General features: G+C 50.8%; 1 protein-coding gene across 6 annotated transcripts; it reads right to left on the reverse strand.

Annotated features, from left to right (window-relative positions):
• Positions 1-1,140: 1,140 nt before the first annotated feature.
• LOC120761293 (transient receptor potential cation channel subfamily V member 2-like) lies at positions 1,141-16,104 on the reverse strand. Of its 6 annotated transcripts, none has more exons than XM_040082398.2 (18): positions 15,530-16,104; positions 11,024-13,140; positions 10,670-10,860; positions 10,300-10,417; positions 9,137-9,432; positions 8,377-8,510; positions 7,926-8,078; positions 7,302-7,442; positions 6,535-6,833; positions 5,984-6,160; positions 5,411-5,569; positions 5,200-5,295; positions 4,655-4,725; positions 4,170-4,335; positions 3,075-3,527; positions 2,664-2,782; positions 2,143-2,237; positions 1,141-1,411 (listed from the first exon to the last, which is right to left on the reverse strand). In XM_040082398.2, exons 5-18 carry the CDS (start codon positions 9,373-9,375, stop codon positions 1,281-1,283), a joined length of 2,433 nt encoding a protein of 810 aa, XP_039938332.1. In that variant the 5' UTR covers positions 9,376-9,432; positions 10,300-10,417; positions 10,670-10,860; positions 11,024-13,140; positions 15,530-16,104; the 3' UTR covers positions 1,141-1,280. The 6 variants fall into 6 exon arrangements, with proteins under 6 accessions (XP_039938332.1, XP_039938334.1, XP_039938333.1 ...); XM_040082400.2 differs by having other exon boundaries at positions 3,075-3,382; positions 3,461-3,527; positions 11,024-16,104; XM_040082399.2 differs by having other exon boundaries at positions 10,670-10,832; positions 11,024-16,104.
• Between the last annotated feature and the right edge of the window lie 75 nt (positions 16,105-16,179).

Raw genomic sequence — 16,179 nt, forward strand, 5'->3', positions numbered from 1 at the left:
TGAAAGGTGCTGCCAACCCTCGTGGTGTGCAGCTTTCCTGGGATTCTCAGCAACCTTTCCCTGGGCTGGAAGGGGCATCCAGGGCAGCCTCAGCTGCTCCCTGCTCAGGTGTGGCTGCACAAACCCACATCAGGCCACGAAAAGCAAGAGTTAACTCCCACAGCAATAATCAGGAATCTGACGAGAACTTACAGTCCACACTGCTAACGCCTCCTCTCCCCTTCTAAGGCAGAAGCTCTAAAAGTAAACCCAGAAATGAACCTTTCCAATGAAGTACACTTGCTGTATTGTTTACAGAAATTTTACACGTCATTACTGTTAACTAGAGTGAAAAGTGAGACAGTTCATTTTCATCTCTTTTCCCCACAGAGTTTACAGCGGGCTGCCCCTCCTGCCTGAGGCAGGGCGCAAGTCACAAAAATAAAGAGGTCCTTGCAGACATCTGCAGCAAGACAGGACGCCCATCAAGAGAAACAGGAAACAAAAACCACACAAAAAGTGTCGGCCCATCAGCCTCTCGGGGGCCACGAGCAGGATTCTGCTGCTGTTTATTACAGAGACAAAGCAACCCCATGAAAAAAAACCCCAGAAGTCCCAGGTCCAGCAAATCCACATCGCTTCCTGAGCTTTTGGGCAAACGCGCAAAGGATTTCGTTCTACAAGCGTGGAATGGGGAGACCCTGGTGTGGATTCACCAGGGAGCCCTGCAGGTGCTGCCACAGGCTGGGCCAGCTCTGGCTGCCTGTGTCCACCCGCATCTCACACCAGCAGGACACAGCTCCACCCTCGGCAACCTTTCGGGACCCTACAACTCTTTATTCCAAAGCACTTCAGGGCAGTCCCTTGTGACAAAAGGAGCCATCCTCAGCCGGGTCATTCCAGGAGCGTTATCCACGAGCAGTGTCCCTGCAGAATTGAGTTATCCCTGCAGAGTTGAGTTATCCCTGCAGAGCTGAGTGATCCCTGCAGAGCTGAGTGATCCCTGCAGAGCTGAGTGATCCCTGCAGAGCTGTCCCTGCCTTCCCCGCTGCCCCGGGAGCTCGCTCCCACCACTGGATCCTTAGGTATAGTAATAAGAGCGTCAGGCAGAGAAGGTCGAGTAAAAACAGTTTCTTCAGAGGAAATGAATCATTCAAGTGCATGACAATGCTGAGAGCCACAGGCTGAACCACAGTCCTCCAGGAAGTGCACTTTGCCACTGACAGCGCTTTCAGTTCTTGCAGCTGCTGCGGGGACAACTCCTCTGAAGGTGGAGGCAAGGCTGCAGCCCACCAAAGCTGTCAAAGGCCTCTGGTTTGTCTCTGCAGAGGCACCATCTCTGTGGCTCCTGGCTGGGGCTGCAGCAGGGACTGCTCCTCTGCAGCAGCTGCTCGGGGAGGGGTCTGTGCTGGCCGTTTCCAGGACCTGGTGTCTGCAGCAGGGGACACAAGAACAGCCCTTCATCAGCAGGAAGCTGACAAAGGGACGCGGCTTTAGAAGGGTGAAGGCTCAAGGAACACCCAACACACACCACAGAATGCTCTAAGCACTGCAACCTCCCCAGTCCTGGAAAACTGGCACCCAGGAGGGATCTGCACTGGAGGTTGTGTCCAAATCCACTGGAGCTTCTGCCCAGGCTCTGCCAGGCTGAACAAGAACTTTCTAACAGAGTTACAGCTCTGATTTCCACAGAGCTCCTTCCCAGCTCTACCAAGGGAAGCAAACAGAAAAATCTCAGGCAGAATCTCACAATATTCTCAGAGTTAATGCCCAAAGTCAGGCTCTAAAAGCCCTGTGATTTTCACATGTGCAGGATGAATGAGCCCAAGCTTTACCTTTCCTAGGAAAAGCACCATTTGGGCTACTGAGCCAGAAATAAGAGCAGCCACTGCTTTTCCTCAGCAGCAATTCCTGCCCATTTCTCCCAGAGCTAAATAGGAACGGCACCTCCTTCATCCTTGGTTTGTTCTCAAACTCTATCCAGGTCCAGACCTACACTAAGTCTTTATTTCCTCAGCTCACAAGTGATGCTGCTGCAGGGAAGCAATTTCAAGTTGGCCTGCCTGAAATTCTGTTGCTAAAGACATAACAATATGCCAAGAACAGTTTGCTGAGCAGGAAGCTAAAAGGATGCTGCAGACCTTTCTCCACGATTTAATTTACCTTCTGGATTTATTTCTGAAGCACTGGTGTTTCCAGGTTCTTCCTTCAGAACTCCCACATCCTTTGCCCAGTCTGTCCATTTAATTTCCTCTACTCTGGAGAGATAAAATTCAACAAGACACCGATGCCTGGAATGCAGCATCTCAAGCCAGATCTCACTGTCCTGCAGCCTCCCAGCCCAGCTCATCCTGACAACACCACCCTGATGCTTTGGCTGTAGCAGTAACACCTTACAGAGCTTTTTTTTCTTTTTTGGAGCAAAGATCTTCTGTAATCAAAGCTCCACGAGATAAAATATCATCTCCCCCTGCATATTGCCAACTGCTCTGTTTGGATCCAAATTCTCCAGTTCAGGGAATGTTCTTAAGACAAAGGTGACAATGCTGGAGGATCAATTAACTCTCAAACCTCCAGCCTGGCAATCAGCAACAAATCTGGATGTAGCCAGGAGCGTGTGGAGGCCCAGGGTCACCAGGCTGTGACCCCACTGGAGTGTGAGGGGGAATGGTGCATCTTCTTACCTGAAACACCACCTCTCATCTTTCTTATTGAGCCCCACTGACATGAAGCAGCCAGATCTCCTCTTCCCACCCTGGCGCCACAGCCAGGCCTTCTCTATTTCTAGGATAGCGATCGCCCTCTGAAAGAACAAAACCCACGTCAGAGAGAAAGCAGGGCACAGACAGAGCCCAGCCCAAGCCTTTCCATTGAGTCTTCCCCACTCAGAAACTCCTTGGGGGTGGAGAATCACCGTGGAACCCAACCCCAAAGCGCTGCCTCCGCTTCCCCGTGCATGTGGATCACGCAGAGTCGTCAACACACCTAAAAATGCACTCCCAGGGTGACAGCTTTATGTCAAAGGCACGTGAACAGCTGGGCTCAGGACACATAGGCACTGCCACCTCTGACCCCAGCAGAGCTTTGGGCCTCACCTGCAGCTTCCAGACGCTCTTGCTGTAGCCAGAAATATCCGTGACGGTCTCGCTCATGAGGGCGATCAGCATGTTCAGCAGCAGGATGTAGGTGAGGATCACGAACAGCAGCAGCAGCAGCATGACAAAGTATCTGAACCTGGCGTGCTCCTGGAAATCCAGGTCTCCCATGCCGATGGTGATCTTGAAGAGCTCCAGGGAGACGCTGAGCAGCCCCCCGTACATGGCGTGGCTCCCGGCGCTCTCCAGCTGAGCCAGGGACTTGTTCTGAGACACCGAGGGGGCATCGCCCATCAACGTCACCAGAGCTGGGGGCAAAACACGGTTTGAGAGCTCAGGAAAGAGCTCTGTGCGCTCAGCCCACGCGGGGCTCAGGGAGGGCTCACCTGCAGCAAAGCCGAACAGGAAGATCATATAAACCAAGAGGAAACGCAGCAGGTCTCTCATGATGGTCTGAAACACAAACCAGGGGGAAGTGCTGTCCTTTATCTCACGTGAAATCACCAGGATGAGCTCACACGTCACAACCCAGCCCTCAGGAACACTGATGGCAAGGTTTCCTGCTTTTATCCAATTTTAAAAACTACTCGTATGTGTTAAATCACTTCCACAGGTAAATAATATCATTGGCAGCTTGATCTGGCAGTGCTGTGAACTTTGCTGCTCTGTCAGTATGAACAGTTCTTTAAAACAAATAAATATCCTGTCGGCTCCCCACTATTTCCAAATTGTTTCAGCACACCCTCCCCTCTCCTTTCCATCTGTGTTTACACAAAAGGTGACCAGAATCCTTCCCTGGCACCTCGCTTCACCCCTGCTTTGCCTTTCTATCCCCAGGTTCCTATGCAGATCTGGAAACACTTCTCAGGCCATGCTGAGCAGCCCCAGGGAGCCCACACCGATTTTGAGAGCTCCTTTGGGGCTGGTGTCTGGCACACAGGTGCCAGCTGCTGTCACCTGGGACCTTCAGCGCTGCCAAACGAGTGCTGTGCTGCAGCTACTCTTCCTGCAATCCCTGGGCTTCGGTTCCAGTTCCTCACACCCCAAAACCTTCCCCCTGCAGAGTTTTTTTTATTTCCTCCCCCCAGCACCGACCTTCTGGATCATGACGCTGTAGATGCCGGTGCGCTGGAAGCCGCGGGTGTAGTACAGGGTGTTCACCCACCCCAGGAGCAGGGAGAAAACCATCACCGCCACGTAGTTCTCCGAGCTGGCTCCGTACAGGACTGCTGAGAGCAGCAGGGAGAACGCCTGGATGAAGCTGGAGGGAGAACAAGAGGACGTGGAGGTGACCCACGCCAGCAGAAAGGGCCCCTTGCAGATCTGCTTTGCAAGGAAGCAGATATGTGCTGCAATAAAACACAACTGGGGAGGCTGCGAGGAGCAGCCAGACCCCACCCAGCAAAGCCCACTCCAACACAGGCTTAGGGCAAGGGGCAGCAGCAGGAGAGGGCAGCAGGGGTGGAGAGAGAGGGGCAGAGGATCTGCTTTTCCTGCTCTCCAGCTCTGTGGCAATGTTAGGGCAGCTCAGCTGCACAGCAATTCCAATCTGTGGCTGTGCCAATCCCCCCAGGACATACATGAGGATCTCGATGCAGCTGTCAGAGCACATGGTCTTCAGGGACTGGCGTCTCCTCCGCAGGTACAGGCTCTGAGGGGAGGAAAATCAACGGATCATTCATCAGAACCAGGCCATGTGAGACAGGGAGCCCTGCCCTGCCCAGGGGAAAGCTTTGCTCCACGTGCTCCTCCTTTCATCTTCAAGATCTCTGATTTCATCCCTCCCAGATGAAAAAAGCCCTTATTTATAAAGGGCAAGGATAAACAAGGGCTGAATCATGGCTCGGTCCAATGTCTTTATTAATAGCCTGCATTAAATGCCAGGGATGCATTTTAATACCATAAATCACAGAAACCTCTCAGAATTATTTGCTGTTGTGGAACTGTGATCCCCTCTTGCCCAGCAACCCGGCCTGTCACTGCCAGATCACACTGAGTGTCCCAGAGCAGGATTCCCTCCTACAAACCCTGATGTCAGGAGAACAGATCCTGCTGCCTCCGTGCCAAATGATTCTTTCCTTTTTTCCCCTGTCTTACAGTGAAACCAGCCAAGAGATCACCCTACCTGAGCAAAGATCAGGTAAATGCCTCCTAACAGGATAATGATCAGTCCAGAGACCCACAGAAAGCCTCCAGCTGTGAACTCCACTGGAAAGGAAGGCTGCAAGACAAAACCAAAACCACCCAAAGAGGCGGAGATTGGCAGAGGCAGTGATGACAACTTTTAAACTCTGCTCCATCCATCCAGGACTCCCAGATAAAAAGACTGGACCTACCTTTACCCTTAAGGGCTGATAGTATGCAATGGCTGTGAAGATGATCATGAATGACAAGTAGGAGACAAAGCTGAAGTAGAATCTCTTGGAAGCGAACGTTTCCCATTTTTGCTGCAGCAGTTTGTTCAGTGGCTCCAAAACCACCATCTTGTACCGGTTCTGTGGGGAAAAACAAGCAACCAAAATGCACCTGTGTGCCAGCAGGAACGGGAATTCACCAGAGGATTGTCTTTTTAAGGGTTGGAGCTGCCTGGCTTCAACTGGGGAGTTGTTAAGGGGTTATTCAGCCAGGCCTTTTAGTGCAAAGGACAACAAATATTGCATGGAAGTCACTCCATCAAGGTACTTGAACAAACCAAGGCTTAAGACAACGAAAGAATCAAAATTTCTCTCAAACTATGGATGCTCAGAGCCACACCAATAACAAAACCCACAAATCGCTTCTTTTTTTTCAGACAAATTATCACCCAAAAGCCCACGCTGACTGGAAACGTAATAATTACACAATATAATATAAGGCTGTAAAAAAGGACAGAATAACCCCCCATCTTTGAGCTGTGGTGAGAGCCTCACCGGGGTGTCACTGCTGTAGGCCAGGATCTCCAGCACAGAGTTCTCCTCGAAGCTGTCCAGCGAGGACAGGTCGTAGAGGGACACGTGGATGGGGCCGTAGGTCCACTCGGTGAACTTGCGGGACAGGTGCCGGTACACGGGGTCCTTGATCTCCCTCTGGATGATGTGCCTGAAGATCTGACACAAGCAGGACGGGGTTCCCGTGCTGAAGGGGCACGAGGACACGGCGTGCCCAAAGCAGCACAGCTGGATCTGTGCCTCAAACACCTGGGGCTGGCTAAAAGCAGGCAACTGCATCTGGCTCTGCCAGGAGTGGAAGCAGCTTCAGTGCAGGGGCGGCAGCAGCAGCTGAGGCTCTGCAGGACACAGCTGAGTGGCTTGGAGGGTGTCCTCTCTCCTTTATGGCCACCTGTGGCACTGCCCCTGCCAGCAGCATCACCATGGGTTGGGGGCAAGATGCTCCAAACTCCACTGGACACCAAGGGTGCAAATCACACCCTCCCTGCTCCTCACCATCCCTGCTCCTCACCCTCCCCTCTGGCTGTCCCTACCTCCACTTTGCCTGTCTTGGCAGCAAGCTGCAGGGGGTTCAACCCATCGTAATTCACGATCTCCTCCAGTTTGCATGTCGGGTCGAGCTTCACGCCCGCCTTCAGGAGCTCCACGTAGGTTGTGCTCACAAACTTGGTGTTCTCCTCGGTGTCATCCGCAATCATCACCAGGGCGTGCAGCACGGTGTTGCCCTGGGTGTCCTGCTCCTGCAGCCTGGCTTTCTGGTGGGGGTTGTTCAGAAGGTAATCCACCACGTCCAGCTGGTTGGTACAGGCAGCCAAGGAGAGGGGGAGTTCACCTGAAGCATTTGGAGGGGAAGCAGAAAGGGGGGAGAGAGAATTAAAGGAAGGGGAAAAAAAGCAATCCCAGAAGAATACATTTAGCCCAGAGTTTCATCGCTGAAACACAGAACAGGCTCTGCCTCAGTGCCTCTAGATCCTGAAAGGGTTTTGCAGTAAATAATTACTCTGTTTCTGGGGGCAGCTGAAACACTTCCCCACATGTCAAACTGATCTCTCAAATCCAAACTAGCCAAGTGTTGGTGTTTGTCTGAAGCCACTCAGACAGGAATAAACACATAAACCCAGAGATGATGGAAATGCACAGTGAACACCCCAGCTGTATGAAAGGATTCTGCCATTTAAATAGGGCTTGATGAAAGGGCACTGAAGGTGGCAACAGAGGGGCAAACCCACCTAGAATTAGTGGCATCACACACAGTATGGCAATAAAACCCACAAAGGAACGTGTCCCACAGTTAACTCACCAAAATAAAAGTAAACTCCTTCTTTCTTCTTCCTGAAGAATTCACCATGGGCTCTGGCATGGACATCAGCTCCGTTCTCCACCAGCAGCTTCACCATATCAAGGCTCCTTTTCTCGATGGCAATGTGCAGGGCGGTCTGGCCTGAGGACAGAGCAAAGCCTGTCACTCTGTCAGGGGGACAGGACGGGATGTCACCAGCCATGGCACGGAGTTCTGCACAGCCTCAGGGCTGGCTGGCAGCTGAGGGCTTTCAAGAAGCCTCAAAACCATCAGAAATTCAAGACCAGGGCAGGCAATTCCTCCTGCCTGGCACTGAGATCCCAAGAGAGGACTGAGACAACCACGCTGCCGTTCAAAGCACAGCCAAACAGCAGAACTCTCTTGACAGCGACAGAGCACTTCTTTTTCATCTTTACAAGTGCTTTTTGTACTTTCCCAAGCAAATCACCTCATTTCCCGGGTTATGAAGCATGTAACGTTTCTGATTTACAGTCCAAGGAGGGTCTAACTCAAGGCTGAAGAAGATGCAGGATCAGAAATAAAAGGGGAGTGAGCTGTGTGTGTCTGCAGGAGCTCCAGTTCCCCTCCTTTTCCTTTCTCCTGCTCATCTCACTGAATCCTTACCTCCGTAGAAACAGTCAGAGCACGACACGTTGACAAGTGGCCTGGGGTTCTGTGTCTTTTGGTCTATTTCCAGCAGCACTGGGATTGTGTCATTCTTGCCATTTTTTAAGTTCAGCAGGGCTTTCATTAAGCAGGTCTTCCCAGTCTTTGCATCTGGCAGGAAGAGAGGATTGAATGGGCTGTGGGTGTGCTTTGCACACAGCTGTAGCGCTTGATCCAGAACTTAACTCTGCAGGATCGACCACAATCCTCATTTTAGAGGATTTTATCCGTATATTTAGTAGGCCTAAGGCAAAAACCTTCGGATATATTTAATTAATGGCATTCTCCACCCTCGGGTGAGTACAAGGAAAACAAAGGAAGACAGAGGGCTGGGGAAAGCAGAGAACCACGAGCCCGTTTCCTCTGCTAACCCTGCGAATTACAAACAATTGCAGAAGCAGGAATCTACCTGTGTACTCGGAGTTGGTGAGGAATTTGGAGTTCCTCCTTAAGTACTCCAGCAAACCCTCCAGCGCCTCGGGGCTGCCCCTGACCACGGCGCTGAACAGCCGGTCCCTGTCAAAGCGATTCGGGTCCTTCTGGCTGCGGGACAGACGGAAAGCGTTAGCAACTTCTGGAGAGTGGAAGTTCTGGAGGGCAGGGATAAGAGCAGGGTTCTAGTGGGACAAGTGGAAGGAAGGAGGGAGACAGAGGTTGGGGAAAAAAAAAAAAAACAACCCAAAACACTCAAGTGTTTTATTTTTGAGTCAAGGGAAAAATAGAGACAGTTATTTCCCAGAATTCTCCTAAGTGGCTGCTCTTTCCATCAGCTGGAGCCGTTCCCAGCTCCAGCCTGATGTGCAGCCCTGGCAGGCGTCCAGAGCAGAGAGAGGAGCCCAGGACAGGAGCAGAGTCAGGCCCATCCCGTGGTGGGAGCTCTCTCAGGCTGGTGCTCAGCCCTGGCAGGAGCGGCTCAGGTGTGCAGGGCTCCCTGCGAGGCTGCCCTGACACCCAGCCCACCCCAAACACGCCCAGCTCACCCCCAGGGCAGCACAGTCCTGACACATCCCCTCCTTGCTTTAGTGACCTCCCACCACGTGCCTGCAACGCTGATTCATTCCTCACTTTTTGTGTAGACTTGGGAAAATCCACAGGCTCCCAGCAGCCGGGATCAGTGTGGATCAGCTGCATCACAACCCAAACTGGTCCAACGCCCCAAAGTTACTCACTTGCTGACGAGCCCTGGCCGATAGTTCAGATTAATCTTGATTTTAGGGGCAAAGTCACTGCTCTCCTTCTGATAAGGTGTCTCCAAGGGTTGTGGCTCTCCTTTCCTTCCATGTCCTGACCTTTCTTCCTTTTTACTCGGGGCAGGTTTATCTTCCTGGATGCTGTCATCTGTTTCTAGTAATCCTATGAGCCTGTTCCTCTGAGCTGGGCCTGGCTGCCCGTTCGTGAACTTATCCATTGCCAGGAGAGGTGGTGCTGCAGATCGACAAAGATGTTCCCTGTTGGGGCACTAAACCTGCAGGGGATGGGGAGAATTAACACAATGTATTCACAAAACCCCGAAGGCGTTTGGTGCAACACAAAGAAAGTTCCCAGGCTGGCCACGGGTCCTTTGAGAGGGAGATTTGGTAAAACTCTGCACAGGAAGAGCGTTTGAATAAAGGATCAGGGTCCTGAATGGGGTTCCAGCAAAGGAGAAGTTTAGAAGCAGCTCATGAAGCACAGGCAAATTTGTCTGCAGCACATCTGAACCCCCTGTGTGGGATGACCTCACCTGTTGGCAGCAGCACAGGTTCCTGACATAAAAGGCAAGGAAAGTGGCTCTTTAGGAGCCTGTGATCGTTGTTCTTGTCTCAGTGCACCCGGCACAGGCACGGGCTGGTCACCAAGTGGCCAAAAAGATAAAGGTTCACTGAGGGCTGTCTTTGGAACACAGATAGTTTTGCCCGTGGTCCCTGCTGGGAAGCTTTAGGCTGTTCAGACAGGGAAAACACCTGAAAAAATTGTGCTCCCTCAGGCGTTCTGACATTTTGTCCTGGGGAAAAAACGAGTGGGATCTCCTCGATACTTGGAGCTGCTGGCTATCCCCGTGAGCACAGGATCTGAGCTCCCAGCTCCAAGGCAAGCACTCTCCCCCCGCCCTGGGAGCCTGCACAGAGCACAGCCCCACCAGATCTGCTGCCCACAGAGCATCAGCACCCAGCAGAGCTCCCCCTTCTCTCATCTGATGCATCCTGAACTCTGTTTTGACTCTTTGGAGACATCTCTTCGTATCTGCCTGGGTGCATCTCAGACCACACCCAAGGCACACCGCCCGAAGGGGCTGCAGATTCACACGGTTTGTGAGGATTAATTAAACAATTAAACATCCACGATCACCAACCTGCAGCAGAGCTTTGGTTAACAGCTCCTTCTCATTCCCAGGCACTCCCTCCAAACGGTTAACAGGTTTCCTCTGGAGAGAAATCTCCCTTGCTGGGGCTACAGCCGGACTCCATAGCCTGCACCAGCAGAGAGGTAAATGGAATGAGCGTTTTGGTTTAGGTTAGGGTGTGAAAAAGCACAGCTCTGGGCAGAAAACGGCCACAAAACATCTCCATGCAGCTCACAGCAAGAAATCCAAGGGCTGGTTTTGAGACAAACCGTTATGATAATTCAGGCACTCGGTTTAGTCTGCGCTCTAGTGACAAACATTCCTCTGCACACACCCTCGAATCCCATTTCAGGCTCGCTTCCCACCCCAAAACACTTACTGGTACATTTGCCGAATCCTTTAGAAGGATATTTGCGCTGCCATAACAGTTTGCTTGCGCTTTTCTGTCTTCCTCTTCCCAAAATCATTTCTCAGCTGCGGTTTCCATCTCTCCACAGCGCTCGGGAGAGTTACTCACTGTCCGCCTTGCACAGGCAGAGCGTCTGGGTTAAAAGCGAGAGTAGAACGGTCCTAGAAAAAAGGACCCTCTGATGTACCCACCCACTTCGTGCACCCCTGGGAAGCACAGGGAGCACTCTCTGCTCGCCAGCTCAACTCGCACTTCTCAAGAACGGAGCTGTTCCTCCGCACCGAGCGTCCGTCAGCCCCGCTGTCAGAGGAGCGCGGCACTTACCAGGAGTTGCTGCGAGCTCCACCCCAGGACTGATGTGACAAGGAGCCCCAAAGGATCCTTCAGAGGGGAAGGAAGCTCCCGGCAGAAACCGAGTCAAGCAGCGAGAGGTGTGAATCGGCATGAAGGCAGCCCCCAGATTATTGACGCCCGCGGGCGCGGAGCCGTGCGGAGGAGCCCACGCTCACCTCGGCGGCGCGGCGTGGAGCTCCTGGCTGCTCCACGGGAGAATCCGAGCTGCCGGGGAGAAGGAGCAACCCCAGAACCCCGTGATTCACTCAACCGTGCGGCTCTCTGCAGAGCGAACCGGGGCTCGCACAGGAAATGACTGGCTCGATTTCTCAGTGAAGGGGAGAGCCAATGAGTGCGGTGCTCTTATATGGGAAAGCTGGCTGCCTACTGCAAATTCAGAATATTTAACCCCTGCCTGCCTCCTGCCTTCCCCCCACAGCCCCCTGGGGCTGGCACAAGGCTCCCTCGGGACCAGCAGGAGCGCCTGGGAACAGCCGAGGCCGAGCTCGGTGTGGGGAGCCGGCTCCTCGGAGCCCCGGTGTGCGAGCAGACCCCAGAGAGCGCAGAGCCCGCGGCGCCTCAGGGACACGGCCCACAGCGGCCACAGGCCCCGAACCTCACCTGCTCCAGAGGGGCTTTTAACGGCGTCATGTCTGTTTGACAGACCAAGGAGGGTTTAACTCGAGGCTGAAGAAGATGCAGCGCCAGAATCAGAAACAAAAGGTGAGTGGGCTGGGAGAGGCCTGGGTTACCTCTAGAGAAAAGTCTGGGGGGGATTTCTCCTGGGAGCAGGGATGTCCCCATACCCCACAGCTGGCTGTTCTGGGGCCCTCAGACCCCAAAACTGCTTCACTTTCTGCTCCCACAGCAGGACCCAGGGAAAGAGAGGACACCAGCCCACAGCTCACGTTCAGCTCTCCCTCAGGCCCGAGGAGGCAGCGGGATCATCTCCTGCAGCCCCAGTGCAGGGGGACACCCAGCACCCGCTGCCTTTCCCCAAGGAATGCTGCTCCAGGGCTTCCCAGCAGAACTGGGAACGTTTACAAAGCTGTTCATGTCACCTAGAGCTCGGCTAGGAAATCCTATAAACCAGCAAAGTGGTGAAGAGCCCTTCCCATCAATACCTTGAGAGCAGGGGCAACGTTCCAGGAGAAATCCCAGAAGTGAGGGGAACCGGTGGCCCAAAAACCTTGGAGAAGGGGTGTCACAGCACAACACACTGAGCTCTGGCTGTGGCTTCCTTCTTCCCACCCTACCCCGAGCAAAGGAGAGCCTGGAGCAATCCTCATCCCACAGGACTGCAGGATGATGTGACCCCACAGACACATCCCCAGATGGCTTCGGCTCAGATGCAGGCTGTGAGAGCTCCCTATAAACACACCAATTAAATGACATGGTGCCTTTTTCCTCCCCGTAGCTTTGCAGGAGATTCCAAGCTTATATCTCAAGATTCCCATGTTTCAAAACGTAGTCCAGGGACTACACAAAGCTGCTCTTGCTTTCCGTGACGGTTTCTTAATGATTTATTAAGAGCCACAGAACAGCCTATAAAGAAGAGATAAATGTAAGATCAGATCTAATCTCCCCAATCCCTCCCTCATTCCAGCCTTGCACTGATCTAGCTCAGTTTGCTTTAGCTGTGTTACATTTAATTTACTTTGATACCAACAGAGCCTCAGGCCCAGGAGTTTAGCTCGGACTTGTGGTTTTAAATCCTCCTGGGCTTCTTCTCCAGCTTTCCTGGGAGGCATCCCACCACTGCAGCCAAGGAATGAAATCAGCCCACAGGAGTGCATCACAACAGAGCTCTCCCTGCACATCTGCTTTTAATAGCCTGCACAGAGGGAGGGGAATGTGCAGTTTGCTGGGAAAGGAATCGCTGCCAGCTGAGAGGTCACCACGGCCAAACAGAGCCACGGGGAACACAGAGACACAGAGCAGGGAGAAGAAAAGCAGAAATTTAATTTCACCTGCCTGTCAGCCTGGATTTTCCTCTTGCTTTTTGAGGCTTTTCTGTGGAGGAACATGAAGGAATCTCACAATGGCTTATTTCACTCGTGGAATGCGTCTGAGTTTCTCCTGACAGCAAGGGCACGTCCTGTGGAAATCTGGGAACAGAGAAGTCAAACTACCAAGCGAAATTTCAAGTCAAGTGTTTTTCATTCAGTAATGTTATCAAATAGATTCATTACTATAATTGTAGAGGAGTAATTCACAGCAGAAAAAGCAACGACTGGAACCTGCTCAAGCAAAAGGAAGCATGAGGATGATGGCATTTGGAAAAGATGTAAGAACATTTCCTGAAATATATTCTGTGTTCACCTAAGTTCCCATTTTTACCAAATGCTGAAAAACATAACAGTCTTATGATTGATACCCTGTTTTCAGTATGCTGCAAATAGAAGTCACTTATCATTTAGTTACAGGATTGATCTGTGGCTACTCAGGTGTAGCAGCTCAAAATCATCTTCACAGGAGGAAGAAAACCTGTAATAACAGCATACAAGGGTGGAGAATGAAAATCCTCTCAAATACAACAGGTAGGCCAGCAAAAGAAAAAATAGTTTGTTTTACAGGTGTGTTTTCACACTCAGGAAAATATCAAGTGTTTTTGCAAGACTTTTTTTTTTTTTTCTCCATGTAACTGTTAAGTAAAAGCCACAGTGAAGTGATGAATTTGAGTAACTTCATTTCTTAGTTACAGATGGAAATCAGTATCTCTAGAGACACCCGCCAGTGCCCAATCTGAAACATAAATATTCTTAAATATAATCCCTTCTCAGAACTTGTCTGATAGCCCAGGGAGCTCAATTAATCTACATTACTATTTCTGGAACTGCAAGATCCACATAATAACATTTAAAGGCTCCAATCTATATTCTCCTCAGGCATTTGAGGGAACCATCCAGCTCTCTTATTCCTAAAATGGAAGTATCTTTCTACTTGATGTATGCCTTTCTGTAGGATCACAGCCTGTAGGAATGCTCCGCTGACAATCAAAGAGCAGCAAAATAGGAAATCCAGATGGAGAAGAGCCCGTTGGTGGAGGAACAGTGACATCCTGTGGCCATGGAGGCAGCCGGAATTCCTGCTGCTTTTGAAACGGCCAAATTGGGCAGGCAAAGATCTTAAAAAACACCCTGGGACAAAGCTGCAGAAATACTGAGGGATTCATTCCCGATGTTCATCTGCCTTAACCCTAACTCTCCCTATAGGATTATGTTGCAGAAAGGAGAAAACCCCAAATGTATGCAAACCTGGTATAATGAGTTATTTAATTTCTCTTTTTATAGGTGTAAGTAATTTTTTTAAAGCACAGAAGATGAAACCCCAAAGTCTTGGCTGGTTTTTTCTTTTTGTTTGGCTTTTTGGGCTTTTGTTTGATTTTTTTAAAAGGGAAAACAGACTAGAAATTAACTGAAGCAATAGGGAAAAAAAAAACAAAAAACCCACCCACAACTCAAAGGCCAGTCACAAAACTCAGATTACAGCAGGATTAAAAAATGTTACCAGAATCTGTTGTAAATATGGGAGCATTAAGATTATTCCAACAGCACACAGATTCTGGCTACAACATATTGAATTCTTATTTTAGTTATGAATAGCTGTCTCTAAAGCAGACTTTCAAGGTACCACCATATTGTATGAATTTAAAAAAAATACATTTTAACAGCATCAACCATTTGTATTGCCTGACATCTTACTTTGTTTTATGCTAGTAACTTCGGGGTAAACACTGCATGCTACACAAATTCATATTCACATTTCCTTGTGATTCATATACATTTCCTTAATTCACATAATTCACTTAAATTGCAGGGATTTTTTTCTTATTAAGAAATCCTTGCAGTCATTTCCTGGAACAGTGTTCCAGCCCCAGTGGAGGCCACAGTTCAACCCCAGTTTGGCTCACCCAAAAACCAGAGCAGAGGGGCCTGTGCAGCCTCCTGTCCCTGTAGGAAGATCAGGAATGTCAATTTATTCAGGAATGTCAGTTTATTTTTTCTCCTGTGGGACTCTGAACTGCTCAGGGACTTCAGACAGGGCTGAACACAGAGCAGGGCTACAGACACCCAGCCCAGAGAGGGGCAGGGAATTTTGGGGGCTGGAAGGGACATTTGGAGGTCACCCTGCCCAGCCAGGGGCACCCCGAGGTGGTTGCCCAGAGCCCTTTCAGGGTTCTTGTCCGTGGCCTTTCAGTCCCTCACACAGCCCCTCTGGGCACCCTGCCAAGTGGTTAAACTGCAAAAAGCACAAAACCAAAAAGGCAGCTGCAGGAAAACTCAAAACTAAGGGAAGTCTCTTGTGGCAGAGACAGCAAATGTTTACACAACTTATTTCTGCTACCTCAGCAGAGAGAAAAGCTCCTAAATATAACTGATCATGGATATAACCCTCAAGCCCACACTAAACTTGCAGTGTGTTAAGTTTTCTATGTTTTCTATGAAAACAGCAACTTTTTTTTTTGTGTAATTTCCCATTAAGTGCAACACTTACCACAGATGTTCAGTGATGAAATTCAAAAGGAACAAACCAACTTCCACAGCAGCACTCCGGGGGATAAAAAAAGTGGACCAGGGTGGTACCTATCACAGGTTTTTGGGGAAAAGTGGAGCACAGCTGTGTGCACTCAGGTGGGGCCAGGAGCTTCATTTCAAGGTGAGCAGCTGTCAGAATTTAACAGGTGAAGACACTGAGAGCCACCCCCACACCCTGGGAAAAGCATTTGGATCTTACATCCCCCTCCAAACACCCACCACCACAGTTAACTAACCCAGCCCAACACCACTTGAGTTTCCCAAACCCAGCTAACCCAGACCTCAGTGGGAACTCCCTCCCCTTTTTGGAACTGATGATTGTGTAGAACTTACCAAACCAGGCAGTTCTCTGTCACCTATGGCCAGTTCAAGTTCCACCCTCCCACCCAATTCCACTGTGACCAGTCCTCCCCCAGGCCATGTGCCAGGAAAACATCCACACCCAGAGTCCCTCCAGAGCAGCGCCAGGCACAGGAACCCCTCACACCCCCTCAGGACCAGCAGAGAATTAAACACACTGCAAAGTCCTTCACCTGCAGCAAAACCCCCCCCATGCAATGACCACCACATCCCTCCTGGGGGGTCTTTAGAGCCCACCTGGAAGCAGAG

Source organism: Hirundo rustica, chromosome 19, assembly GCF_015227805.2.
Source record: "Hirundo rustica isolate bHirRus1 chromosome 19, bHirRus1.pri.v3, whole genome shotgun sequence".
In the NCBI taxonomy this organism is placed as follows: domain Eukaryota; kingdom Metazoa; phylum Chordata; class Aves; order Passeriformes; family Hirundinidae; genus Hirundo; species Hirundo rustica.